General features: G+C 56.9%; 2 protein-coding genes across 2 annotated transcripts; one reads left to right on the forward strand and one right to left on the reverse strand.

Moving 5' to 3' along the window:
- Nucleotides 1-3,463: 3,463 nt before the first annotated feature.
- On the forward strand, nucleotides 3,464-15,795 carry RNF167 (ring finger protein 167). The gene is made up of 10 exons (XM_006114641.4): nucleotides 3,464-3,623; nucleotides 7,048-7,159; nucleotides 7,314-7,394; nucleotides 7,897-8,019; nucleotides 8,543-8,630; nucleotides 9,060-9,150; nucleotides 9,610-9,715; nucleotides 10,071-10,164; nucleotides 13,596-13,676; nucleotides 13,988-15,795. Exons 2-10 carry the CDS (start codon nucleotides 7,067-7,069, stop codon nucleotides 14,305-14,307), a joined length of 1,077 nt encoding a protein of 358 aa, XP_006114703.1. The 5' UTR covers nucleotides 3,464-3,623; nucleotides 7,048-7,066; the 3' UTR covers nucleotides 14,308-15,795.
- A 1,199-nt stretch (nucleotides 15,796-16,994) lies between these two features.
- PFN1 (profilin 1) lies at nucleotides 16,995-22,247 on the reverse strand. Its single transcript, XM_025180421.2, has 3 exons — nucleotides 21,867-22,247; nucleotides 17,914-18,109; nucleotides 16,995-17,393 (listed from the first exon to the last, which is right to left on the reverse strand). Exons 1-3 carry the CDS (start codon nucleotides 21,996-21,998, stop codon nucleotides 17,296-17,298), a joined length of 426 nt encoding a protein of 141 aa, XP_025036206.2. The 5' UTR covers nucleotides 21,999-22,247; the 3' UTR covers nucleotides 16,995-17,295.
- Between the last annotated feature and the right edge of the window lie 664 nt (nucleotides 22,248-22,911).

Here is a 22,911-nt window from a genome sequence, read left to right on the forward strand (position 1 = left end):
CTGCTGGCCCCGCTCCCCCAGGAACTATAGACTAGTCGACTAACCAATAAGAATTCATGAGGTTACTCAACTATTCAATTAACCGATATTTAACATCCCTAAGAAGAAGATATATGTCCCACATCCCAAGTTGGTTCAGCATCTGCACTACTGAGCACATTCTCAACTCCAAATCAGCAAGCAAGCTGGGCAGATGCTGGATCAGCAAGATAGCACACCTCCTGGAGCAGTCTCAGTGCCCCCCCACAAATTGTGCCAGGCACCTTACATTCCCTCTGACTGCTGTCGCTTGAATGCTGCTACCCCATCTGAGAGCAAGTGCAAACAGCAGCTGAAATTAGAGAAATTGATGTTTGGGGGGTGAATAGTGTGAAAGAAGATAAACGGTGGTTACACTGAGTCTCAGCCCCCCTCCCCCATTCTACTCAGTGCAGTCACTAAAGGCTTGCAAGCAAGCTCTGTTTAAAGTGGGAAATGGGAGTCCCAACAGGGTCCAGCCCCCAGGTTTTGTACTGCTTCCTCCACCTCCCTAGGGCAGAGTGTCTCGCTGTAGGGGAGTCCTGAATGGGGTCAAGATGATCTCCCCCCCCCCCCAACAGCAAAGCTTTCAGGGACAAGGCACAGAGCCCTGTGCTCTCAGGATGCCTAGGGCTCCAAGAGGTGGGACTGCTCCATGAGGTGTGCTGTCTTACTGATCCAGCACCTGCCCAGCTTGTTTGTTGATTTGGAGTTGAGAATGCATTCAGTAGAGCAGATGCTGAACTAATTGGGGATGTGAGACATATATCTTCTTCCTACTATATACTTTAGAAATGTACTCCTATCTGTTTGTTTAAGAACTCCTTAACAGTAAGAGCGAGGACCACCAAATTTGGTATGCAGCCTCCTCTCATCACTGCCAAATGACAGGCCTTGGACATGAATTACAGCAGGGCTCAAACTATGGTCCTGCAGAGTTTGGGACCTGGAGCACTTGCTAACCTGAGTCGAACAGATTTGCCTGTGGACAGGATGGGGGCTTGGGCTCAAACCAGAGTGGAAGCTCAGCTTAGATGCACAGTCCTGCTCATTGCTTCCATGTGGCTTCGCAGCACAGAGACAAGAGAGCCTCCCGGAGGGAGGAAAGGTGCTTTCCTGGTGCTGAGGCATGAATTGCTGCAAGTGCATCTAGCACTAGATGGCACCATGGCCCATGCAAATAAAAAGACCCAGCTGTCTGGGAAGGTGCCCAGTAACCCCATGTTTGTGGTGTTTCTGGTGCCTCAGGTCTCATGCTGCAGCCTACAGTTTCCCTCTCCTAAGGACTCCTGGGCTTTATGCCCATCTCTGGGAGAGTAGTGGGGTCTATTGGAGCAGGGGAAGGAACTGGGAACCAGCACCTGTAGGTGGCAATCTTGGCAAAGTTAGGCCAGATACAAGCTCCTAGAGTGTTTTGTTGCACCGATTTCTCTCCCTTTCTGTGAGCTAGTTGGGAGGGGGAATTTGACTGGGGCAGAAAGTGACACCATATCTGGACTTGGGCAAAGCCATGGGGCAGGTGGGGGGAAAATGAACTCCTACACTCTGAGGCCAGCCCGGTAACCCCCCAACCCCGGCTTCCCTAAAAAGCACTGCCTAGTGGTTTTCCCAGACTCTGTTTCCTTTCTCCATTGGCTGAGCTGAGAGAGACTGTCCTCTCTCTTTCTGCTCCATGGGGCAGACAGGGGCTGGGATCTAGAGAAACAGCAGAGCACCTGGCAGCAAGACGGGTGGCACGGCTGTAAGCTGAAGCAGGGCCAGTGTGGTTACAGATACGGAGCAGAGACCACCTCCAGCAGCACAGCAACAGAGGGCATTGTGGTGGGACTAGAGCTCCTCCCCTCACTGCAGGCGGGAACCCCCTAGAAATTAATCCCTTCTTCCATCTCCAAAAAGCACTCTGGTGGTTTTTGCTTAGCGCCTCCAGACCTGACCCTCTTTAGACTAATTATGTCACTTTTATTATAGACTAGGGCTACGTCTAGACTGGCATGATTTTCCGCAAATGCTTTTAACGGAAAAGTTTTCCATTAAAAACATTTGCGGAAAAGAGCGTCTAGATTGGCACAGACGCTTTTCTGCAAAAGCACTTTTTGCAGAAAAGCGTTCGTGCCAATCTAGATGCGCTTTTCCGCAAAAAAGCCCCGATCGCCATTTTTGCGAGCAGGGCTTTTTTGCGCAAAACAAATCTGAGCTGTCTACACTGGCCCTTTTGCGCAAAAGTTTTGCGCAGAAGGACTTTTGCCCAAATGGGAGCAGCATAGTATTTCCGCAAGAAGCACTGATTTCTTACATGATAGAAATGTAGCCGTGTTAGTCTGGTGTAGCTGAAACAAAATACAGGACAATGTAGCACTTTAAAGACTAACAAGATGGTTTATTAGATGATGAGCTTTCGTGGGCCAGACCCACTTCCTCATATCAAATAGTGGAAGAAAATTTGGCTGTGACTATTTTCCTTCCACTATTTGATCTAAGGAAGTGGGTCTGGCCCACGAAAGCTCATCATCTAATAAACCATCTTGTTAGTCTTTAAAGTGCTACATAGTCCTGTATTTTGATTTCTTACATGAGCTTGTCAGTGTTCTTGCGGAAATTCAAGCGGCCAGTGTAGACAGCTGGCAAGCAGCTGCTTTTGCGGAAAAACTTGCCAGTCTAGACACAGCCTAGGTGTCTTACCATAGCAGCCAGGAGCTCCTCCACCTTGGACCCATGACAGTAGGGTCTGTACAAACACACTCGCCACAAAGAGCCCTTTATCAACATAGCAGACAAGAACCAACTTGAGAGTGGCAGGGAAACAATGCGACAAAACTGGACAACTACACAATTGACCCACTGTGTTCAATTTTTTTGCAGGTGTCTGTGGTATGTATATTCTTCATGCCCCAGTCAGTGAGCTTGCCACACTTATTGCAAACACCAGGGTGAGGGCAGACTGGGTGACAGCAAATGACCTGTACAACAATTGGTAACACCACCGTGCAGCTGCATGAAAATCCCTGCAGACGTTCCTATGACCAGTTACCAACACATCAGGTCCCGCTTGGAGATCAGCAGGGATATGGTGAAGCTGGCTTCCAATACAGTCACACGTGCCATGAACTGGTGTGTCTCAGCCTATCCAGTCTCTGATGCACTGCTCAGCTCAAAGGAAGCCCAGACCACAAATGCAGAGCCGTGTGGCGGTGGTGGCTGGTCTAGAAGGGGCTGCAGATCAGAAGTGAGGACCACCTGGCTCCCAGACCCTCTCTCTAACCCACCAGTCCCCGATCCCCTCCCAGAGCCTGGGAGAGAACGGTTCCCAGCCCCCCTGCTCTAGCCCACTAGCCTCACTCCCTCCCAGAAACGAGGAGAAGACCCAGGAGTCCTGGTTCCCAGTCCCCCCCCCCAAAGAGCTCAGGAGAGAACCCAGGCGCCCGGGTTGCTGTGGGGCGGGGTTGCTCCGCCTCCTCTCGCGAGAGCTCCCTGTTCCCGGGAAGAGGATTTGTAAACAGAAGGTGTTAGAGGGGAGACCCCCCCTTGTTGCAGCTAGCGGGGGGCCGTTGCTCCAGACCCCGCCCTGCTCCAGGGAGAGAACCCTGCTGCTGCAGGAGCCAGCACAGGTCAGTGTGGGGCTGCCCCTACAGGCACCAGCTAAACAAGAGAGGGCCTCTGGGGGAGGGGGGTGCTGCTGCGGTTTGGGGTCAGACAGAGGAGACCATACTCAGCACAGTCAGGAGAGGGAGTAATGCTGGGGCGCCTCTCAGCGCCGGGCGAGGACCCGCTGCGTAACTGGCTGCCCCGCCCCAGACGTGGCTGCATCTCCTTGCCGGGGGAGGGGTCCGTGTGTAACCGGTCGCCCTGGCCCCGAGGTGGCTGCATCACAGGGCTGGGTTGGTGAGCTAGTGCCACCCCCCGTGCAGTGTAGATGTGCCCTGTGCCCCCTTCAAAGTGGGCACTGCTGAGGCAGCAGCCCAAGACTCCCCTCGCACCCCTCCTCTCCCTCCCCCCCCCCCCCGGGGAAAGGGAGTGCAGTTTGCATGACCCCTGACTACGGAAAGAAGACTGGCAGAAATGGTTAGTGGGCACAGCCTAAGTCTGTGACTCAGGACACCTATATTCCATTCTCTCCTCTGCCACTGACCTGTTAGGCAGTTCCTGGCATCTCCGTGCCTCAGTTTTCCTTCCCACTCATTGCCTGTCTCACTGGTTATATTGTAAGCTTTCAAAGCAGGGACAGCCCCATGTGTGTGTGGTGCCCTACTACAGGGGGCCACCAGTATCAATGTAACCCCTAATCTTAGAGGTGGATTGAGCTGTTTCAAAGGCTACTGCCCTGTGGGGCCAGGGCTAAGTGCTCCAAACTGCCAGGGCTTAAATCTCCCCCTGCCCTGAAGTCCTGGCCCTGCCCACTACTCTGTTAGCCTGGTGCTGGCTCTTTGCTCCTGCTCAGCCCTTTCCTGATCTTGGCCATGCCACCTGGAACTTTGCTCCGTGGTCCTCTGCCAATGGCATAAAGAGACCAGCCCTGCATCCCTCCGGCAGCCATGTCACTGCACCTTCTACCAGGGTGGAGCCAAGCACCTCCCAGCCTAGACTGGGAAACAGAGCATCAGCCTCTGATCCTCACCCAGACTTGTTTGGTCAGGTCAGGGTTCCCTGCTAGGGATGTTAATGTTCATTTTAGTAATCGCGTCGTCACAAAAACGTTATCATTACACGATTACTAAAATATTCTCCAGGGGCAGGGCTGGCAGCCAGTGCACTCCTTGCCCCACTCTTGGGGAGCCCCCTGCCACCCCACATTGCTGCCTGCCCACCAGCAAGAGGCAGCAAGGGGGTGTGTGCATATAGTCATTTGGATTAACCAGTAAGCCCAGGCATATTGGTTAATCATTTAAATGACTATATGATAACATCCCTACTCCTTGCAGGTCCCTCTGACTGAGATCTGGGCCCTTGGAGGGCCTGGCCAAGCGCTGACCCCACCTCACAGCTGAGATCTGGGCCCATCATGCTTTTTTCAAAGGGAGTTTTTGCTAGTGGTTGGAGGGTGTTAGGAGCCAGGATTCCTGGGTTCTCTGCCCAATGCTGGGAGGGGAGTGGGGGCTGGCAGCTCAGCAGGTGGAGCTGGGAGCCAGGACTCCTAGGTTCTTGCTCCAGTTCTGGGAGGGGAATGGGGACTGGTGGGTTAAAGTAGGGGGCCTGGAAGCCAGAATTCCTGGGTTCTCTCCCTGCCTCAGGGCGGGGAGTGGGGTTAAATCAATAAGGAACCAGAATGGAGTGGTGCCCCAGCCAAATTGTGTTTGCCACTTGTGCCTTCAGCTGTGTGCCCCACGTGTAAATCCAGCATGGGTTACACCTGAGTTAATCAGCTTCTAGAATGTCAGCCCCTGCCCTGGGCCCTGCAGCATATACACAGCCATCTCTGTCCCCAGCCATGGCATTGCCAGACAGCTGCCCTTGGCCACCAGCTTCCCCTTCTAATCTCACTCCCATTGGGTACAGCTGCCCTCGGAAATGGGGAAAGAACCACGGGGTTCCTGCCCCTCACTTCCTCCCTGCAGCCCTCCTGCCAGCCTTCTCTTCCCCTTAGCCAGAGGGTGGTAGCTGGGTGGGAGTGTCACCCTGGATCTTGCTCAGGATCTGCTGCTGCTGGGAGAAGCCAGGGATGATAAATTGACATGAGAGGATGGGAATTGTTAAAGTTTGTAGCCAGGATCCACTTGGGCTCTGAAGAACTCAGAAGTCCTGGTATGGTCTGTGGTGAAGCTGCACAGTGCTGTCTGTAAATCAGGGGCTGGCTACCCAGAGGGTATAATGCATCTGAGGCCCCTGATTGGTCCCGCCTGGGATCTGGCCCCAGTATCTCCCATGGAGCGATAGCCCATTGGTTCTGGCTGAGCTCTGGGCCCCACTTACCTCAGTGTCCTTGCCCATGGTTACACAGTCTCGTGGGTAATGAATAGGCCCTTTGTTCTATCCACGAGCCCCAGGGCCATCTCCCTGTGCAAACAGGCTGGGATGCAATGGGGGGCAGATCTGAGACTCCCAACAAGGCTTGCTGTGCACTCGCCACCCTGAGCATCTATGCAGGGTCCTTCCTTCCCTCCTCACTGCCAGAAGATTGGGCCAATTTTGACTCTTAGGCATGGGCCTCAGGGTGACCCTGCTGAAGTATTGTTTATGAGGAAGCATTGCAGTGCCCGCAGAGTCCAGCTCCTGAGGGCTACGTCTACACTGGTCCCTTCTCCGGAAGAGGCATGCTAATTTCTAACTTTGGAATAGGGAAATCCGCGGGGGATTTAAATATCCCCCGCGGGATTTAAATAAACATGGCTGCCGCTTTTTTTCCGGCTTGGGGAAAAGCCGGAAAAGAGCGTCTAGACTGGCGCGATCCTCCGGAATAAAGCCCTATTCTGGAGGATCTCTTATTCCTACTTGCAAGTAGGAATAAAAGATCCTCTGGAAAAGGGCTTTATTCCGGAGGGTCGCGCCAGTCTAGATGCTTTTTTCCGGCTTTTCCCCAAGCCGGAAAAAAAGCGGCAGCCATGTTTATTTAAATCCCGCAGGGGATATTTAAATCCCCCGCGGATTTCCCTATTCCAAAGTTAGAAATTAGCATGCCTCTTCCGGAGAAGGGGCCAGTGTAGACGTAGCCTAGCAGTGCCACTCTGCAACTCACAGCTGGTTTGGGAGTGGCAGCAGCTGCTGATGTGGAGGGCAGGAAGGATCACTGGATGAACATTTTGTAGGGACAGAGTCTGCTCCTAGCTAGGCCTAACTGGGCAAGCAAGTGTTCTGTGACTCAGTTTCCCCACACACCCATGTTGTGGAAGGCCATTGGGGCTAGGACAGTTTTATACGGGATGTGTGCAGCACCGGGCGCTATGCGGAGAGATTCTCAGCACCTGACACCAGGCTAGAGGGGCTGGTGGGGATGATCCAGCCTTGGTGGGGTGGAAAAGGGAGTAGGGGTGAAAGTTGGCAGGGTGGGGTGGGGGGGGTCTCATGGCTGTCTCCAGGCTCACGCTCTCCCCTCTACAGGACTCCACCAGCTGATAGTATGCTGCTCAAGCATGCCTTCCCCAGCTCAGTTGCAACCCTGCTGCTCCAAGCCTGCCTGCTGCTCCCCCCGGTGGCTGCCTACATCCACGCGGTGAGTGGCCAAGGGCACGGCATGTCCCTGTTGAAATGGACTTTCCAGGTCCTGGGGGGTAAGAACAGAACCAGGAAGTTGGGTACCTGGGAGCAGTGCAGACGAGCTGGGGGGTACCAGACCCTCTCACCCCAGCCTAATCCTTCCCCCCCAGGTGACGGATCACAACTTCACTATGGACTTCTCAGACCTGCCTGCCCTCTTTGGAGTGCTTCTGCCCAGGGAAGGACTCGTGGTGCGTTGCTGCTGCTCCGGCAGCAAGATCCATGGTGGTTAGAATAGGGGGGCTCCAGGACTCCTAGGTTCTCTCCCTGGCTCTGGAGGCTTAATGGGGGCTGTTGGGTTAGAGCAGGGGAGCTCCAGGTCTCCTGGGTTCTCTCTCTGGTTCTGGGAGTGGAGTGGGGGCTGGTGGGTTAGATCAAGGGGACTGGGAGGGAGGATTCCTGGGTTCTCTTTCTGGTGCTGGGAGGGAATTGGGGACTGGTGGATCAGAGCAGGGGAGCTGGGAGCCAGGAGTCCTGGGTTCCCTGGCTCTGGGAGGGGAGTTGTGGCTGGTGTGTTTGAGCAGGGGTGCTGGGAGCCAGGAGTCCTGGGTTCCCTGGCTCTGCGAGGGGAGTTGTGGCTGGTGTGTTTGAGCAGGGGTGCTGGGAGCCAGAACTCCTGGACTCTGTTCTCGATTCATCCTGTCCTGCTGCAGGCCTATGGGGTATTGATTGTTATGTGCTGCTTTGCTTCAGGGCTACCTGATTGAGGCCAAGCCCAGCAATGCCTGTGAGCCCATTGAGGGGCCCCCAGGCCCCAGCAATGCCACCCACTTCATCGCCCTCATCCGCAGATACAACTGCAACTTTGACATTAAGGTATGAGAGAGTCCCAGGGAGGCAATCACAGGGGAGAGCCTAGTGCATTGCCAGGACCCCTAGACAGATCCCATCCTGACCCCACACCCAGCTTCTGCCCTGAACCATGAGGTCCAAGAGCCCTTTTCACACATCTGTTGCACTCAGGACTTCTGGGTTCTCTTGCCAGCTCTGGGAGCTGGTGGATTAGAGCGGAGGGGGGGAGGGGAGGTAAGAGCGAGGACTCCTGGGTTTTCTTCAGTACCAGATTTATCCATAAGCCAAATAAGCCACAGTTTAGTGCCTCAGGTTACAAGGGCCCCTCTAAATACAAAAAAAAAATTACTGAATTTCACTCTTTTGGTAGTGTCATGGGGCCTCTAAAATTTGACATAGCTTTGGGCGTCAGCATATTTTAATCTGGCCCTGATTCTCTCCCCAGCCCCTGGGTTGTGGGGGGAGGCTGAGAGCCAGGACACCTGAGTTCTCTCGCCAGTTCTGGGAGGGCACTGTCTCCCTTACCCATCCCCCTGCGCCCCTCTAGGTGTGGCACGCGCAACAGGCAGGGTTTCACGCCGCCGTGGTGCATAACACTGGCTCCGACAAACTGCTCAACATGGCCTGGAATGATGGTGAGTGTGGGAATTTGGCTCTCCCTGGGCTCTGCCCCCACGTTCAGAGTAGTGGGGTGGGTGTTGGCTCCCCCCCATCATGACCCACATTTTTCACTTGCCCCACTGCCTGCCTTCCTTGCTGCTGAATTTCCCCCCCCATCCTGCCCTCTGCCTCCCACCTTCCCCACTGCCAGGGATCCTCCCCCGATCCTGCCCCACACCTCCCCTGCTGCTGAATCCCCCTCCGATCCTACCCTCTGCCGCCTGCCTTTCCTGCTGCCAGATCCCCTGACCCCGATCCTGCCTCTCCCTGCCAGATCCTTCTAAAAAGGCAGCCACTGGAGAAGGTTGAGGTGTTTCCTGTGGGGCTTAGACTCCAAATGCTGTGGGCTTGGCTGAACCCCTGTCCTATTTCTTTGCCCCTTCCATCCCCGTTGTGCCCCACAGAGAGGATCCGGGAGCAGATCGCCATCCCTTCAGTCTTCGTGGGGCAGACAGCTTCAGAATACCTGCACTCCATGTTCATCTATGAGAAGGGGTATGCCCTGCCCCTGGGTACTGCACTGCCTGGGCCCCCTCCAGGGAAAGGGTTGATAGGAGACTCCACCTGTCTCTTTTCCCTCCCCCCCAGATCTCCAAGGTCCATCCCCTGAGCCCACAGGGACCCCTGCAGACCCAGCTCCCTACCCCCTCAGAGCACTCCTGGTCTCACCCACCTGACATATGGGTGCTGCTTTTCTGGCCTGCCTGTCTGCCCTGATGGGCAGAGCGGGGTTCTCACTAGCTCCTGGGAGCTCCATCAATAGGAATGAGGTTGGATTAGAGTGGGAGGGGGGAGCTGGGAGCCAGGCCTGGCTCTGGGAGGAGACTAGGGGTGGTGGGTTAGAGTGGGGGAAGGGCTGGGAGCCAGGACTCCTGGGCTCTTCTCTGGATGCAAAGTGGTGGCTAGCAGCCAGAATCTCCACACTGACCAATCCCGCCATCTCTGTCTCCCTAGCGCGCATGTTATCCTGATTCCTGAGTACATCTTCCCGCTGGGCTATTACCTTATCCCCTTCACCGGCGTGGTCGGCATCATCATTGCTGTCATGTGTACCATCCTAGTGAGTTGTTCCACCACACTGTGTGGGGCAGGAGCTGCCAGCCTTGGTTCTCCCCTGGGTTGTGGGAGTAGAGGTGGGGGCTGGTGGGTCAGAGCAGGGGAGCTAGGAGCCAGAACTCCAGGTTCGCTCCCTGGTGCTGCGATTGGATTGGGGTTGATGGGTTAGGGCAGAGGGTCTGGGAGTCAGGAGTCCTAGGTTTCCCATCTCTGGGAGGGTATTGGGGGTTAGAGTGGGGGGTAGGAGCCAAGACTTCTGGGTTCTCTCCTTGGCACTGGAAGGGAAGTGGGGGTTGGTGGGTTAGAGCACTGGGGGGTCTTGGAGCCTCCCTGAAGACATCTCCCGTCCCTGCTGGCAGATTGTGCGCTGTGTGCAGCACCGGAAGAGGCTGCAGCGGAACCGTCTCTCCAAGGAGCAACTAAAAAAAATACCCATCCAGAAGTATAAGAAAGGTAACTAGACAATAAGGGGTGCTGCCACTGGCCATGCCCCCTTGGGAGCTGCCCCATGTGAGTCAGAGCTGCCCAGGTGGCACTGGGTGAACTGCAGAGGGCAGGGTGGGTGGTTCAGCAGGGGCACTCTCCCCTGGCAGCCAGGATTGGACCCAGGGTGGCGAGAGGGGTTACTGTGGGGTGGAGGCTCAGCAGAGGGATACTCTCCCCTGACAGGGCTAGGGGGTGCTGTGGGGTAGAGAGTGGGGCATGGGCTCAGCAGGGGCCCCTTCCCAACATGCAATGAATGTAATGGGAGCCCCATATTGCATACTAGGGCACCCCCCACCACTACCCAGAACCACCCCCACCCACTCAATGCAATGCAGTGTCTCCCCACCAGAGGGCTCTTCTCCACCTAGGAACTAGTTGAGCTGCCCCTACTCCCTCCATTTTTGCCTGTCCATCTGTCCTTCAGCAGCCCCATTTGGTTCCTACTGGGGAGGGGGAAACAGGCTAGCCCCCCCACATACCAAGATCCCCTCCCACCTCACTGGGGGGGGAGATCAAACCCACCATTAAAATGAACAGTCCCTGCAACTGGGGCAGATCTAGGGACGTGGGGAAAGTTTGAGAGTACAGGGGAAGGAAAAGGAGACTGTGGGTGCTTCCTCAGAAGTGGGGTGCACCCAGTGTGACAGGTTCACAGGAGCCTCCTCCCACACCCTCTCCAGCTTCCTGCACAGCCCGGGTGGAGGCGAGCAACTGTGCCTGAGGGTGTCAGTAGCATCCCACGGCTCTGAGCACTCTTCCCACACCCTGTTCACCCACTTCCAGCAGCCCCTGTGCTCACATGCTCACTGTGTATTTTGGGGGATGCCTGAATTTTCCTCTTTCCTGCATAGCATATTCAGGGCTTCCAGTTCCATCACCGTGTCAGAACCATGCTCAGATTCCTGGTGTGCTTCTTGTGGGCTACAGGCAGGGAGCCAGTACTCCTGGGTTCTCTCCCCAGCTCTGGAGTGGGAGAGGATCTGCTGGGTTAGAGCAAGGGGGGCTGGGAACCAGAACTCCTGAGGTCTCTCCCCAGCTGCAGCAGATGGCTGAGCCTTGACCCAGCTCTGGAAGAGTGGCGAAGGAAGGGTTCTGGCCCCACGGTCTGTGACCTGTGTGGTTACATGGCATCTCGTGGCTGGTAAATGCTTCCCCACCAGACTCAGCCCAGGGCCTTATTAACAGTGGGGTGGGGGAGCTGGTGGGCCTGGAACAGTGGGGTCCATTTTGGGGTCAGCCTTCCCTGGACTGTGCTGGCTCAACTCCCCATGCAGGCTCTGGGGGCCCTCTGGGCAGGCAGGGCAGGGAGCACTGCAGCCAAAGGCTTGGAACCCTGCCCCCAGATCCAGCTGTTGAAGGTCCCTGGGTGGATGGGAGCAGGGCTGGGAGCTGGCACACTAACTAGGCTGACTGGTGCCGGCTCCTGCTGAGCCCCTGCAGGGGGTCAGTGCAGCAGGGAAGGGGGGACAGCAGAGAGACACGAGGCTGCTAGAGCAGTGGGTGTCAGGACATGAGCTACAGGAGCCCATATTCCTCTCCCAAACCAGTGTTCCCACTCAGGTGTGTGCCTGCACGGGTGCGCACCAAGAATGAGGCCAGCCCATCTCCTCAACAGAGCTGCACAGTGGCTGCTAAGTTGCTCCAGGGTGGGGCCACATGGCAAGTGGCAGCCCTGCCCCAGGAGCAGCAGGACAATCCCTGTGCAGCTCTAGGCCTAGCTTCAGTCCTTCCCTGGGGCTGGAGCTGCAGGCTGCATGGCGGGTGGCAACTGCTCTGATGGCCTCGCTCAGGGCCAGAGCTGTAGCTGTGTGGTGGGTGGCCGGCATCTGCTCTGGCGGCCAGGGCTGGCCAGGCCCTTGTGGTGGGGGTGGGCTGCATGGTGGGGCTCCGGGGATACTCTGGCGGCTGGAGCTGTTCTGGAGCCTGGGGCTGCATGGCGGGGACCGGGACTGCTCTAGTGGCCGGAGTTGCATGGCAGGAGGGCTGTTCAGTGGCTTGGGGTGCTCCTGGGGCCAGCTCCACCCCTTCCCCAAGGCTGTAGCTGTAGCCAGGGCCACATAGCAACTTCCTGACTATTCCCTGGGTGGGTTGGGTGGCAGCTGCCCAAAGCTGGAGCCAGGCTGTGGTGAGGCTGCTACTGGGGATGGAGTCCCCTGTGTCTCCCTTCCCCCTCCCATACTTCTCTTTTTCCCCTCAGAGCGCCCTACCCCCCCCAATGCTGTCCTCCTCCCCACATGTCAATGCCCCACCCCCCAGCACCTTACTCCCTGCAAACCCAGGGCGATGGCAGCTGCTTTCCTCTGCCCCAGGTGGGGACTCACAGCAGTGAGGAGCAGCTGGAGGGAGGAGGAGCATGCCTCACCTTCTCCCCACAAGGTGGGAGGTGCCACTTGGGAGAGTCTCTTTTGGGGAGCAGCACCACTGGTGGGTGCACATGACTTCATTGTTGGCACACAAGACAAAACTCACTCTGCTCATGGATGGAAAATCTTAGAGGGAACACTGCCCCAAACCCCCTCCTGGTTCTCTGTGGGTCCACAGTCGGGAGGCAGGACTCCTGGGTTCTCCTGGGAGTAGAGTGGGAGCTAGTGGGTAAGAGCAGGGGGGCTGGGAGCCAGGACTTCTGATACTGTTTCTACTACTTGAATGGGCCCTCCCCAGGCCCCGCTTCCCTCCCAGGTCTGAAAATAGAACCCAGGAGTCCTGTTCCCCCAACCTTGTCCTACACTTCCTAAGCTGTTGCAGCCATTTCACCGCCTGGTGGGGCCGCTGAGCAAGGCCTTTCAGGTTGAGTAAGTGCTGGGGAGGAAGCGCTGGGGAGTGCTTGCATTTACCTTATAAGGAGCGACTGGGTTCACTCTGCAGCCCCTCTGACCACTTCCCCTCCCAGGCGCAGGGGGGGGGGGAGTCAAAGCTTCCTGTTTTCCGTGAGACGCTCCAGGCGTAGAGCTGAGCAGGCAAAAGCTGAACTCAGGCCTCTGGCCCTGTGCTGTCAGGCCCGGGCCTTCTGTAAAAATGGTGGGCCCGCCAGTTAAACAGGGACCCCTCTCCCATCGCTGAGATACAGCCACCTGTGGGGCAGGGCAGCTGGTTACATATGGACCCCTCACCCGGCATTGAGGAGCAGCCACCTCTGGAGCAGAGATGTGGGTGCAAGGACAATTCTAGCCTTGTATACTCTTCTGTGAGACGCTGTATTTCATGAATCCAGTGTCCCAACACTAAGCACAGCCCAAATACAGTTCTAAGCCTCTCCCCAGTACTCCTAGGTCCTCTCCCTGGGAGAGGAGTGGAGGCTGGGAGATATTATCTCACTGTATGGGCTTGGCCTGGCCTCTGTGCCTAAGTAGCCCAACACCATGTGTCAGATCTAAGACTCCCTCCCATCTCTCTGCCAGGAGACGAGTACGATGTCTGTGCTATCTGTCTGGATGAGTATGAGGAGGGCGACCGGCTGCGGATCCTGCCTTGTGCTCATGGTGAGTGACCCGAGGATGCTGGAGCCAGCCAGCCCGGGGCAACCTGGGCCAGGCCAGAGACACTGCAACTCCCAATGGGCCCTGGTCCTGGAGTGGAGTGCATGGAGCACAGGATGTCAGCAGTCCTGGGTTCTCTCCCTGGCTTTGGTTGAGGAGGAGGGACTGGTGGTTAAAGTAAGGGGGCTGGGAGCCAGGAATCCTGGGTTCTCTCCCTAGCTCTGAGTGAGGGCTGATGTTAGGACAGGGACAGGGAGTCACCCAGATGCCTGGGTTCCACTCTGGTGGTGGGTGTAACCCTCCTTCCCCCACAGCCTATCACTGTCGGTGTGTTGACCACTGGCTGACACAGACCAAGAAGACCTGTCCCGTGTGTAAGCAGCGTGTGCTGCAGACGGCCGAGGACTCGGACTCAGATGGCGAGGGGCGTCAGCAGGGCGAAGAGGAGGAGGAAGAGCGCAACTCTGAGCGAGCCCCGCTACTGGGCCCCTCCCCCAGCATCCCCTCTTTTGGCAGCATGGCCACAGCACAGGGCTCACCCTCCGATGCGGGAGGCTCCGAGGAGCAAGAGAGGCCTCTGGGTACCCCCCAGGGCCAGCCCCCTGATGGCCCGCGGGGCAGCATTCTTGTCTAATCCCTGGCCAGGGTGGCTGGATGGACTCCCCAGCGGGGTATCTACCCTCTGAGCTTTCTTTGTATTTTAAACTGTGCACAAAACATGGGCTTCCCACTGCTGTAGGAATGAAGGGGTGGCCAGGTCCCACCTCAGGCCTGCAGCCCACAGGATCCATTATGTGCCAGCGCTCCAGTGTTGGGGCTTGCCTTGGGGTGAATTTGGGGTGTCAGGGCTTTGCAAGATGGTTTGGAGGGTTTGCTTTGCACAGCTTGGGGTGCGAGGAACATGGGGGCAGACCGGTTTCCCAGTGCTGAGGGAAATTCAGTCTAGTCAGAGTTGGAAGCCAGGACTGCTGGGTTCTTGCCCCAGCTCTGAGGGGGAGTTGGGATTGGTGGGGCTGTAGTCAGGGGAATAGGGTCTGAGTTTGAGGGGGGCAGGTCTGGAAGCCAGAACTTCTGGGTTCTTAGGAGGGGTGGGAACCCAGCACTGAAACAAACCAACCACCCCTCCCCCCATCCTGGGCTCAGTCTTGAGCTGACTGCATAGCCAGTCAGTTGTGGCCAGCTGGGTGTAAACACTGCAGCCTGGCCACATTCCTGCTGGGTCCTGCACCCACTCCCAGCCTCCCCGCAGGGCACACCACTCAGTGGTAGCCACTGCCCCTCTCTATTTTCTGGCCCTGCTGGCCAGGATGGGGAGGAGGAGATGATGATGTAGTGATGGCCCCTCTCCCCAGTCTGGGCAAATGAAGGACTCTGTTCTCATCACACCAGCTCCAGGTGAGGCATGCCCTTTGACAAGCCAGTGAATTTGCTCCATTTGCAGCATCCTTCAGCCCTCTGAATCCTGTCTCCTACTACATCCCCTTTGCTGGGAGCTTTGGCTACCTGAGTCCTGCTGGGGGGGCTTTACCTAGAACTCTTTGGGGTGTTCGTCTCAGCCCATGTTCCCCTATCTGTTCTCCTGCAGCCCCAGCTGAAGGTGGACCCAAAGCCAGACCCCTCCTTGCCCACAGTGGCTCCCGGTTGGGTTAGGTAGCTAGCAGGGGGAGGGGCTTTATCTCCTTTGCACCCCACTTTTAATCTGAGAACAGCTGTCAAGTTTCAGCTATTCTTAGTCCCTGGGGCCAGCCTGAGCTCTGCTCCAGTTTGATTTGTAGGTGTGGCTCAAACACAGGATGCAGAGTGCAGACTGCAGAGTTCAGGACCAAAGGGGGCATGCCCTGTGCCTGCATGTGCTTTTAGCAGCCCACTCCCAGGGTTCCTGGGGGCTACTAATGTGTGTCTGTCCCTGGTCAGCATGGAGAGGAGGTTGTGCCATTCACACTACACCTGGGGAGGTTCTACTGGAGAGGATTTGTAGGCTGCTTTTATTAACACATGCTAAATCATACTGGTGGTATGAGGTGGGATGTCTCACCACCCTGGCCAGTCTCCAGGGCATCAGCAGGGTCCCCACCAGCTGGACCCAGCTTTGAATAAAAGGACCATGCTCTGTCTTGCCTCATGCCTCTTTGTGGTCATTGTGTTGGATGGAGCTGTGCTGGGAAGTTACCAAAGAGCAGACTGGGGTGCCCACATGCCATAGGGGACCCCTAAGGAAGTATGGTCCCCAACAGTGGCCCAGCTGTGGTTACAAAGGCCTGGACATGGAGGAGAGAGAAGGGCTCTCTCTTCCACCTCCCATCTGGGACTGACTCCCCACCCCACGGCAGGATATCAGAGCACCTCCAGGGCAGTGGGGAACTGCACCATGCCCCTCAACCACCGAGCAGGGCTGATCTCAAGGGCCACTCCCAAGGAGCATGTGCCACTTCTGGCCCCATCAAGAGGAAATAGAAATCCTAGCCCCAAGGGACAGACCCTACAGTGACACCAGTGTCTGGAACAGGCTGGGCAACAGGACATTCCTGCATGGTTCCCTCGCTGGCAGTGAGCACAGGACTGTGGGGGGGGGGGGGGGGGGAGGTAGAAGGAAAGTTAGCTGGCAGGTCTGAGGTGCTTCATTCCAGGAATATCTGGAGCCAGTTAGCTCTGGGCCCTTCCCCTTGTGCCCAACACAGCCCTGACCACCCAGCTGCACAGACCCCCTCAAGCACCAGCAAAACCCAGCCCCAACCATTTCTCCCCCCCACCCCAACAATAGAACCCAGGTGTCCTGATAACCCCCAGTCTCCCCACTGCTGCAATAGCCAGAACCCAGGGCAGTAGGAATGGGAACATTGCAGCAGGGTGCCCAGGACTGGCTTTGGGTGAAGGGCCCAGATCACCCCCACAACAGGCAAGAACAGAAATGGGAGCCCTTGCCCATCCCAGCCAGAATCCTGGCAGATCCCTGGCCCATTCCCATCAGCTGATCAGCCCCTCCCTGCACCATGACTCAGGCTTGGCTGTGTAAGAAAAGGGTGTGTGTCTAGGACTTTGTGCCTCTCCTGGGAGTGAGGGGGGAGGGAAGAGAGAATCCAAGGGCAGGGATCTCCCAGGCTTCCCCCTGCCCCACCTGGGGAAAGGAGGGGGGGGGGGTAGGCGGCAGCACTGCAGCCAAGGTGCAGTAACTCCTCCCCCAGCCAGGGAGAGAACCCAGAAGTTCTGGGTCCCAGCCCCCACTCTATCCCAACAGCCCTCCCATGTCCCTCCCAGAGCTGGGCAGACCACCCATAAGTTCAAAGGCCCCCACTCTGCGAGCAGACACTAGACAGACATCTCTTTAGAATTATTCAAATTTCCTTTTTATTTCTCTGGTTGCAATATAGTTTTTTTCCCATACCCCACCCTCCTCCCCCCAAAAAACCCTACAACTGTTTGTTTTGTTTTTTAAAACCAGAAAAAAAAATTTGGCAGCAACAAAGAGGTTTTGTGATAGAAAAAGTGGCCGAGTGGGGATGGGAAAGCGAGGAATGGGTGGCGATCCAGGCCTGGGGCAGGTGTGCCCCTGCAGGGGGCGGGGCCCGGGTGGTCCCAGCCAGCATGGGCTTCAGTAGTACCGCAGCGGAGAGGCGGGCAGGCATCAATACTGCGAGCGTCTCAAGTGACTGGCCATCTCGAAGCATTTCTTGTTCACACCACCTCCATGAACCCCCTCTTTGCCCATGACCAGCACTATTGCTGCAGGAGCAGAGGAAAAAAAAAAAAAGTAGTTAGGAGCCAGGCCACCCTCCTAGACTAGCTGCAGGACCCTCCTGCTGTAACCCACCAGCTCCCACTCTCCTCCCAGAACTGGGGAAAGAACCCAGGAGTCCTGCTGCCTCCCTCCTTTGCAGCTGTTCACAAAGGCTGGCTAATCAACCGTTTTTCCCTGGTTAAGCAGCTGGATCTGGGGACAGCTGTTGTGGGCCCCACCATGGGGGAGGGAGGGGGGTCCAGGGATCTGGCTGCCCAAGCAACAGCTGCTGGCTTCAAGATTGGGGGGAAGGGAGGGCTGGACAGGCAGTCCCAGCTGCAAGAGATAAGGAGGCTGGGCTTCCCCTTCAAGGAGTGGATTAGAGAACCCAGGAGTCCAGGCTCCTAGCCCTCCCTGCTCTAGTCCACCACCCCCCACACTCCCCTCCCCAGCCAGCAGACCCTAGTTTGCAATTGCTAGCACCCCCCTGGGGGAAGGAAGAGGACACAGGTGTTCAGCACTCACTCTTGTTGGTCATGCAGACTGCGATGTTGTAGGTGGGGGACGTCCCATCCAAGCTCTTGGTCCGCAGATCCATAGTGAATTCGCCTTCCACATGCAAGCTGTCCCGGAGCACCGAGCACTTCTGGCCCCCCAGCGTAAGCCCATTGACGAACAAACTACTGCGGTCCTTGGCCACCAGCACGTTCACCTCTGCCGGCTAGGGGTGGGGGGTAAGGAGGAGAGAGCTTAGGGGTCATGCTGCACAAGCTAGGGGAACCCTGCCTCCAAAAGCCCTGTGGCCTGCTGCCACGGAGAGTCCTGGCTCTCAGCCCCCTCCTCCTGTCTGACCCTCCCAGAGCTGGGCAGAACCTCAAGTTCTCAGATCAGCTGTTAAGTCTAACAAGCCCCATTTCTATTATCTGCCAGAAGCCAGGGTGTAGGGGAGGAGAGTTCTCCCTTCAGGGTGCAATCCTGCCATGCCTGCAGCAGTGGGAGGCATGCCCTGAATTCATACCCCAAACCTCCCCCTGACCCAAGTTAAGGCAGTCTCCTCCCCCTCATACTGCCTTGGGGAAGGAAGCCCACCTCCACACAGAGGGACAGCAAATGCAGCACTGAGGATACTGTTAAGTTTTCATAGCACCCCCCAGCCCCAGCTGAATCAGTGATGGGGTATCTTGGGACAGGTCTCCCAATTCCACCCTCTTCCTCTAGGGGGCAGCTGAGCTGAGCTGTCTTAGCTCCACCCCCATGCATTCCCCCATCTTAGAGCTTCCTGTATGGGCAGACACCGCTCTCCCCAGCTCCTCCCACCTGCAGGGCAGGCACCTCCCCCCGCCCCCCACCTTCCACATTCTCAGCTTATTTCCTCTATAGCCTCTTGGCCCCTCTCTCCCAGTTAACACCTCCACCCCACTAATGCGCATCTTCCCCCCCTCCCCCCATCGGTTTCCACCCTACAATGGGGGCTTTAAGATTCTAACCCTCTTCCTCCCCCTTCTTCCAACCTCCATCCTAAACCCAGCGCCAGGTGAGAGGCCCCAACCAGGAGAGATTTTAAAGACAGTGGGACAGGATAAGGTGGGGTTTTAGAAGGGAGGGTTGCTGAGCACAGGAATGAGGGGTGTCATTTCATGTCCCATTAGATGTGGGGCAGGGACAGACACCCCGCACACTAGGACAGGGTCCAGAGCATAACCCCCACCCTCCCCAGATCCAGGGAGAGAACCCAGGAGTCCTGGCTTCCAGCCTTCCCTCCTCTAATCCACCAGCCCTCACTCACCTCCCAGAGCCAGGGAGAGAACCCAGAAATCCTGGGAGACAAGATATTAAGGAGGGGATCCCCATGGATGTTATGGGCATGGTATTCCCCCTCAGGTGACCTGGATATGCCAGAATCTGCCTCGCTAAGGTCCTGTGAGTGTCCCTCCCGACAGCACTAGAAAAAGAGGGGGCCCAGATGGGCCCCAGCACATGAGCAGTTCATCCCTGACCCATTCTAGGGGAGAGTAGAGACTGCTGGTCCTGGCAGCAATGAGGGGAAGGGAGAAGTGTTCCAGATCCCCCCTCCCCATGTTCACCCATCTAAAAGCAGCAGCCAGGGCAGGGGGGGCGGGGGTATGCTGACACACTTGTACAACTGCAGGAGCGGGACAGGGATGGGTCTGTACCAGCTCTGTGCTGACTCATACCCAAGTCACTTTGGATCAGAGCCGCTCCTGTAAAGGACCTGAAGTAGGCATGTAAAGTCCCAATTACCTGGTGTAAGGTAAAGTTAACCATTTAACCGAGATCCCTTAACTGGTAAGCATCACCCTTACCAGATAATGGTGAGGTAAAGGTGAAGCTTACCTGTTAACCAGTTACATCCCTAGCCTGGAATAAACACATACACTCTCATCTGGAATCCAACAGGATCCTAGTTGGTTTCCCATCCTCTTTCTGGCCAGGACAGCTGGACAAGATGGCAGGAGACTCTAAACACCCTTACTGTTTTCCAGACAGGAAGGGAGAGGAATCAGCCTTAGACACTAGCTAGGAAGGCATTTGAAGCGGGAAAATATTTTGTACTCTCAGCCAAAAAGTTTCCACAAGAAGGGAGAAAAAGTTAGGCCCTGAACTGGGAGCAGAGGCAGGGGATTTGTTTTTTTTAAAACACAGAAATGGGAAGCAGAGGCTGAACTGAACTTGTTTTTGCAAGCAGGGAGGAGGGGAACAGGAAAAAAGGGAGATCTGGAAAGATTAGAAGAGAGACAGATTCAGGCCCGCAGCAGCAGCAGGCAAAGACGTGGCAGTGAAAGGAAAAGATTAAATACAGACAGACGGTAAACTTGCTTCCCGCCTCCACCCTTTTTATTAACCCAGCAGAGGGGGTAGCTGGCTTTCTGAGAAGTTTACAAGAGTTTCTTCTCTGCTAGCGGGGAGAGAAGGGAATTTTTTTGCACAAGAATTCCTGATTCAAGACAGCAACTGCTGAGCCCCAGCACTCAAGTCTGGCAGCCTCCCCCTCTCCCCCCAACTCTATATCTGCAACCTGATGCTGCAGTTTGCAATTCATGCAGGTTGAAAGTGCACAAGAGGGGGGCTTCTGAGGGATGCAACATGAAGTTAGACTTTTAAAACTCTGCCACAAGGATGGAGGCCAGCTGCAGCTGGCTCTGTGGTGAGGCAGCTCCTCTTACAGGGATCTTTGGCCCTGAGATACAGCCATCTCTGGGGCACGGCAGCCATGAAAGCACCATAAAGAACCAGGAAATCGGATTTCCAATGCAGTAAAAAAATAAAGCTAAAAACTTGCATGTCTAGGCTAGCAGATGAACTGTGTTTTCATCCCTGTCTCAGAGGGTGGGATAAGACTCATCAGGGAATTCTGACACTTTGGAGCCAGTTTGCCTTGCACAGGCAGGGACAGATATAGGCCTCATGTCCTCCCCCCCCCCCCCCCGCCTCCCTTCCGTCTCTTCTTGAGTCATTTCCTCCTGGTAGCTGCCTGGGCCCTGTAGTCAGCAGCAGGGTGGGGCTGGCCGCAAAGCCTGCAAGAAGGTGCTAGCTAGGCCCTATTCACACCCACTGGGAGGGATGGAGTCTGAGAGCCCCCAGGGGTCCTTCTTGGCCCTTATTTGCAAAGCAGCCTTGGAAGGAACTGGAAGCTGGGGGGGAACCAAGGTCCCCCCCATGCTGTGAGGCTTTTCAAGAGGAAGTGGCTTTTTCTTTCTTTCCACAAAGAAAGGGGTGCTGGTAGTGAGAAAGGGAGGCTACTGCAGAGAAGGAAGTCGTGGGGGTTGCTGTTCGCTGCTAACTGTGGGTTATTTCCTCCCCTAAAGACTTTGCAAACTTTTTTTGCAGCCACAGGGTCTCCCCCACTCTCCATGTGCGTCCATCACCCTGTCCCTCCAGTTCCTCTTTTTCACCCTGGCGATCTAACACCTCCCCCCGACTCCAAGCACCCCATTTCACCCAGATACACTCGGGCCTATTTGTGCACTACACCCCACAAGGGCCTGATCCCTCCTGCGGATCTCCCTCTCTCAAGTGCACCCACATCTACTTACACCAACACTCCCTACTTTCCCTCCGCCCTCTTTAGCAATGTCCCCGTTATCCCCTTCTGCTATATACACCCCCTGCCCTCCATGCACTTCCGGCCTCCCCTCTTTGGAATCCAGGCTCCCTGCCCCCTTTCCTATACCCCCTGCACAAACTCTTCTGCAAGGGACCCCTACTTTCTAATGATACCCCCAGTCATTCCCCAGCCGCCTCCTCTTTGCAATGCAGCCCTCCCAAGCACTTCCTGCCTCCCCTCTCTTTCAGTGCACCCTCCCGGGGTCCCCTGTTTTGCCACGCACCCCACTTTCCCAATGCAGCCCTCCCAGGCACTTGCCTCCCCTCTTTGGAATCCGGGCCCCTCTTTTGCAATGCGCCTCGCCATCTCCCCTGCCTTTGCAAGGCACCCCTCTCCCCCGCCAGGGCCTCACCGTGATGTTGGCCAGCGTCTTGCCCGGAGTGGCGGCCCACACGGACGGGGTGTCCTTGTAGCCCACGATGGCCGCATCCTGGCAGGTGCCGTCCGCCATGAGGTTGTCGATGTAGGAGGACCAGCCGCTCATGGCTGCTGCTGCTGTTGCTGCTGGTGGTGGACCGGGCGCGCGCCCTGCACGATCCCGGAGAGGCCCCGCCGGACGCGACCGAATCAACCGCGCCCTGTGGCACGCGGCGGCGGGAGTGTGTGTGGGGGGAGGTGCTGCCGGTCGGGGGACGTACCGGACTCGCCCACTCCGGCCTGGGCGCGGGGAGGAGCAGGCACTGGAGAGCGGCAGAAGTGCAAAAGGCAAAACGCATGGGCCCCCCCGGCCCGGCGCGCGGCTTTTACATAGGCCAGCTCCCCTCGGGGGAGGGGCTCAGCGAGCCTGGAATCCATCCGCCGGCCCGCCCCCCGATCGGATCTATTTCTTCTTTTCCGTGCACCCCGGAACTAGGCACCCCTTTCCGCAATGCACCCCAGTGGGGTCCCACCACCCCCTTTTCCCTCGCGTACCCCACAGCGCCCCTTTCCACACTGCACCCCCTTTCCCTCGCGTACCCCACAGCGCCCCTTTCCACGCTGCACCCCCTTTCCCTCGCGTACCCCACAGCGCCCCTTTCCACGCTGCACCCCCTTTCCCTCGCGTACCCCGCAGCGCCCCTTTCCACGCTGCACCCCCTTTCCCTCGCGTACCCCGCAGCGCCCCTTTCCACGCTGCACCCCCTTTCCTCGCGTACCCCGCAGCGCCCCTTTCCACGCTGCACCCCCTTTCCCTCGCGTACCCCGCAGCGCCCCTTTCCACGCTGCACCCCCTTCCCTCGCGTACCCCGCAGCGCCCCTTTCCACGCTGCACCCCCTTCCCTCGCGTACCCCGCAGCGCCCCTTTCCACGCTGCACCCCCTTTCCCTCGCGTACCCCGCAGCGCCCCTTTCCACGCTGCACCCCCTTCCCTCGCGTACCCCGCAGCGCCCCTTTCCACGCTGCACCCCCTTCCCTCG

The sequence above is a fragment of the Pelodiscus sinensis genome, chromosome 24 (assembly GCF_049634645.1).
Source record: "Pelodiscus sinensis isolate JC-2024 chromosome 24, ASM4963464v1, whole genome shotgun sequence".
Classification (NCBI taxonomy): domain Eukaryota; kingdom Metazoa; phylum Chordata; order Testudines; family Trionychidae; genus Pelodiscus; species Pelodiscus sinensis.

Bases quoted from the DNA above. Each gene is read 5' to 3' on its own strand.
- PFN1 (XM_025180421.2), bottom strand. From the start codon at position 21,998: ATGAGCGGCTGGTCCTCCTACATCGACAACCTCATGGCGGACGGCACC. The intron at 18,110-21,866 runs GTGAGGCCCTGG...CCCCACCCCTAG, and splicing joins AGACGCTGGCCAACATCACG to CCGGCAGAGGTGAACGTGCT. The intron at 17,394-17,913 runs GTGAGTGCTGAA...CTGCTCCTGCAG, and splicing joins AGTCTGCATGACCAACAAGA to CAATAGTGCTGGTCATGGGC.
- RNF167 (XM_006114641.4), top strand. From the start codon at position 7,067: ATGCTGCTCAAGCATGCCTTCCCCAGCTCAGTTGCAACCCTGCTGCTC. The intron at 8,631-9,059 runs GTGAGTGTGGGA...TGTGCCCCACAG, and splicing joins CAACATGGCCTGGAATGATG to AGAGGATCCGGGAGCAGATC. The intron at 10,165-13,595 runs GTAACTAGACAA...TCTCTCTGCCAG, and splicing joins CATCCAGAAGTATAAGAAAG to GAGACGAGTACGATGTCTGT.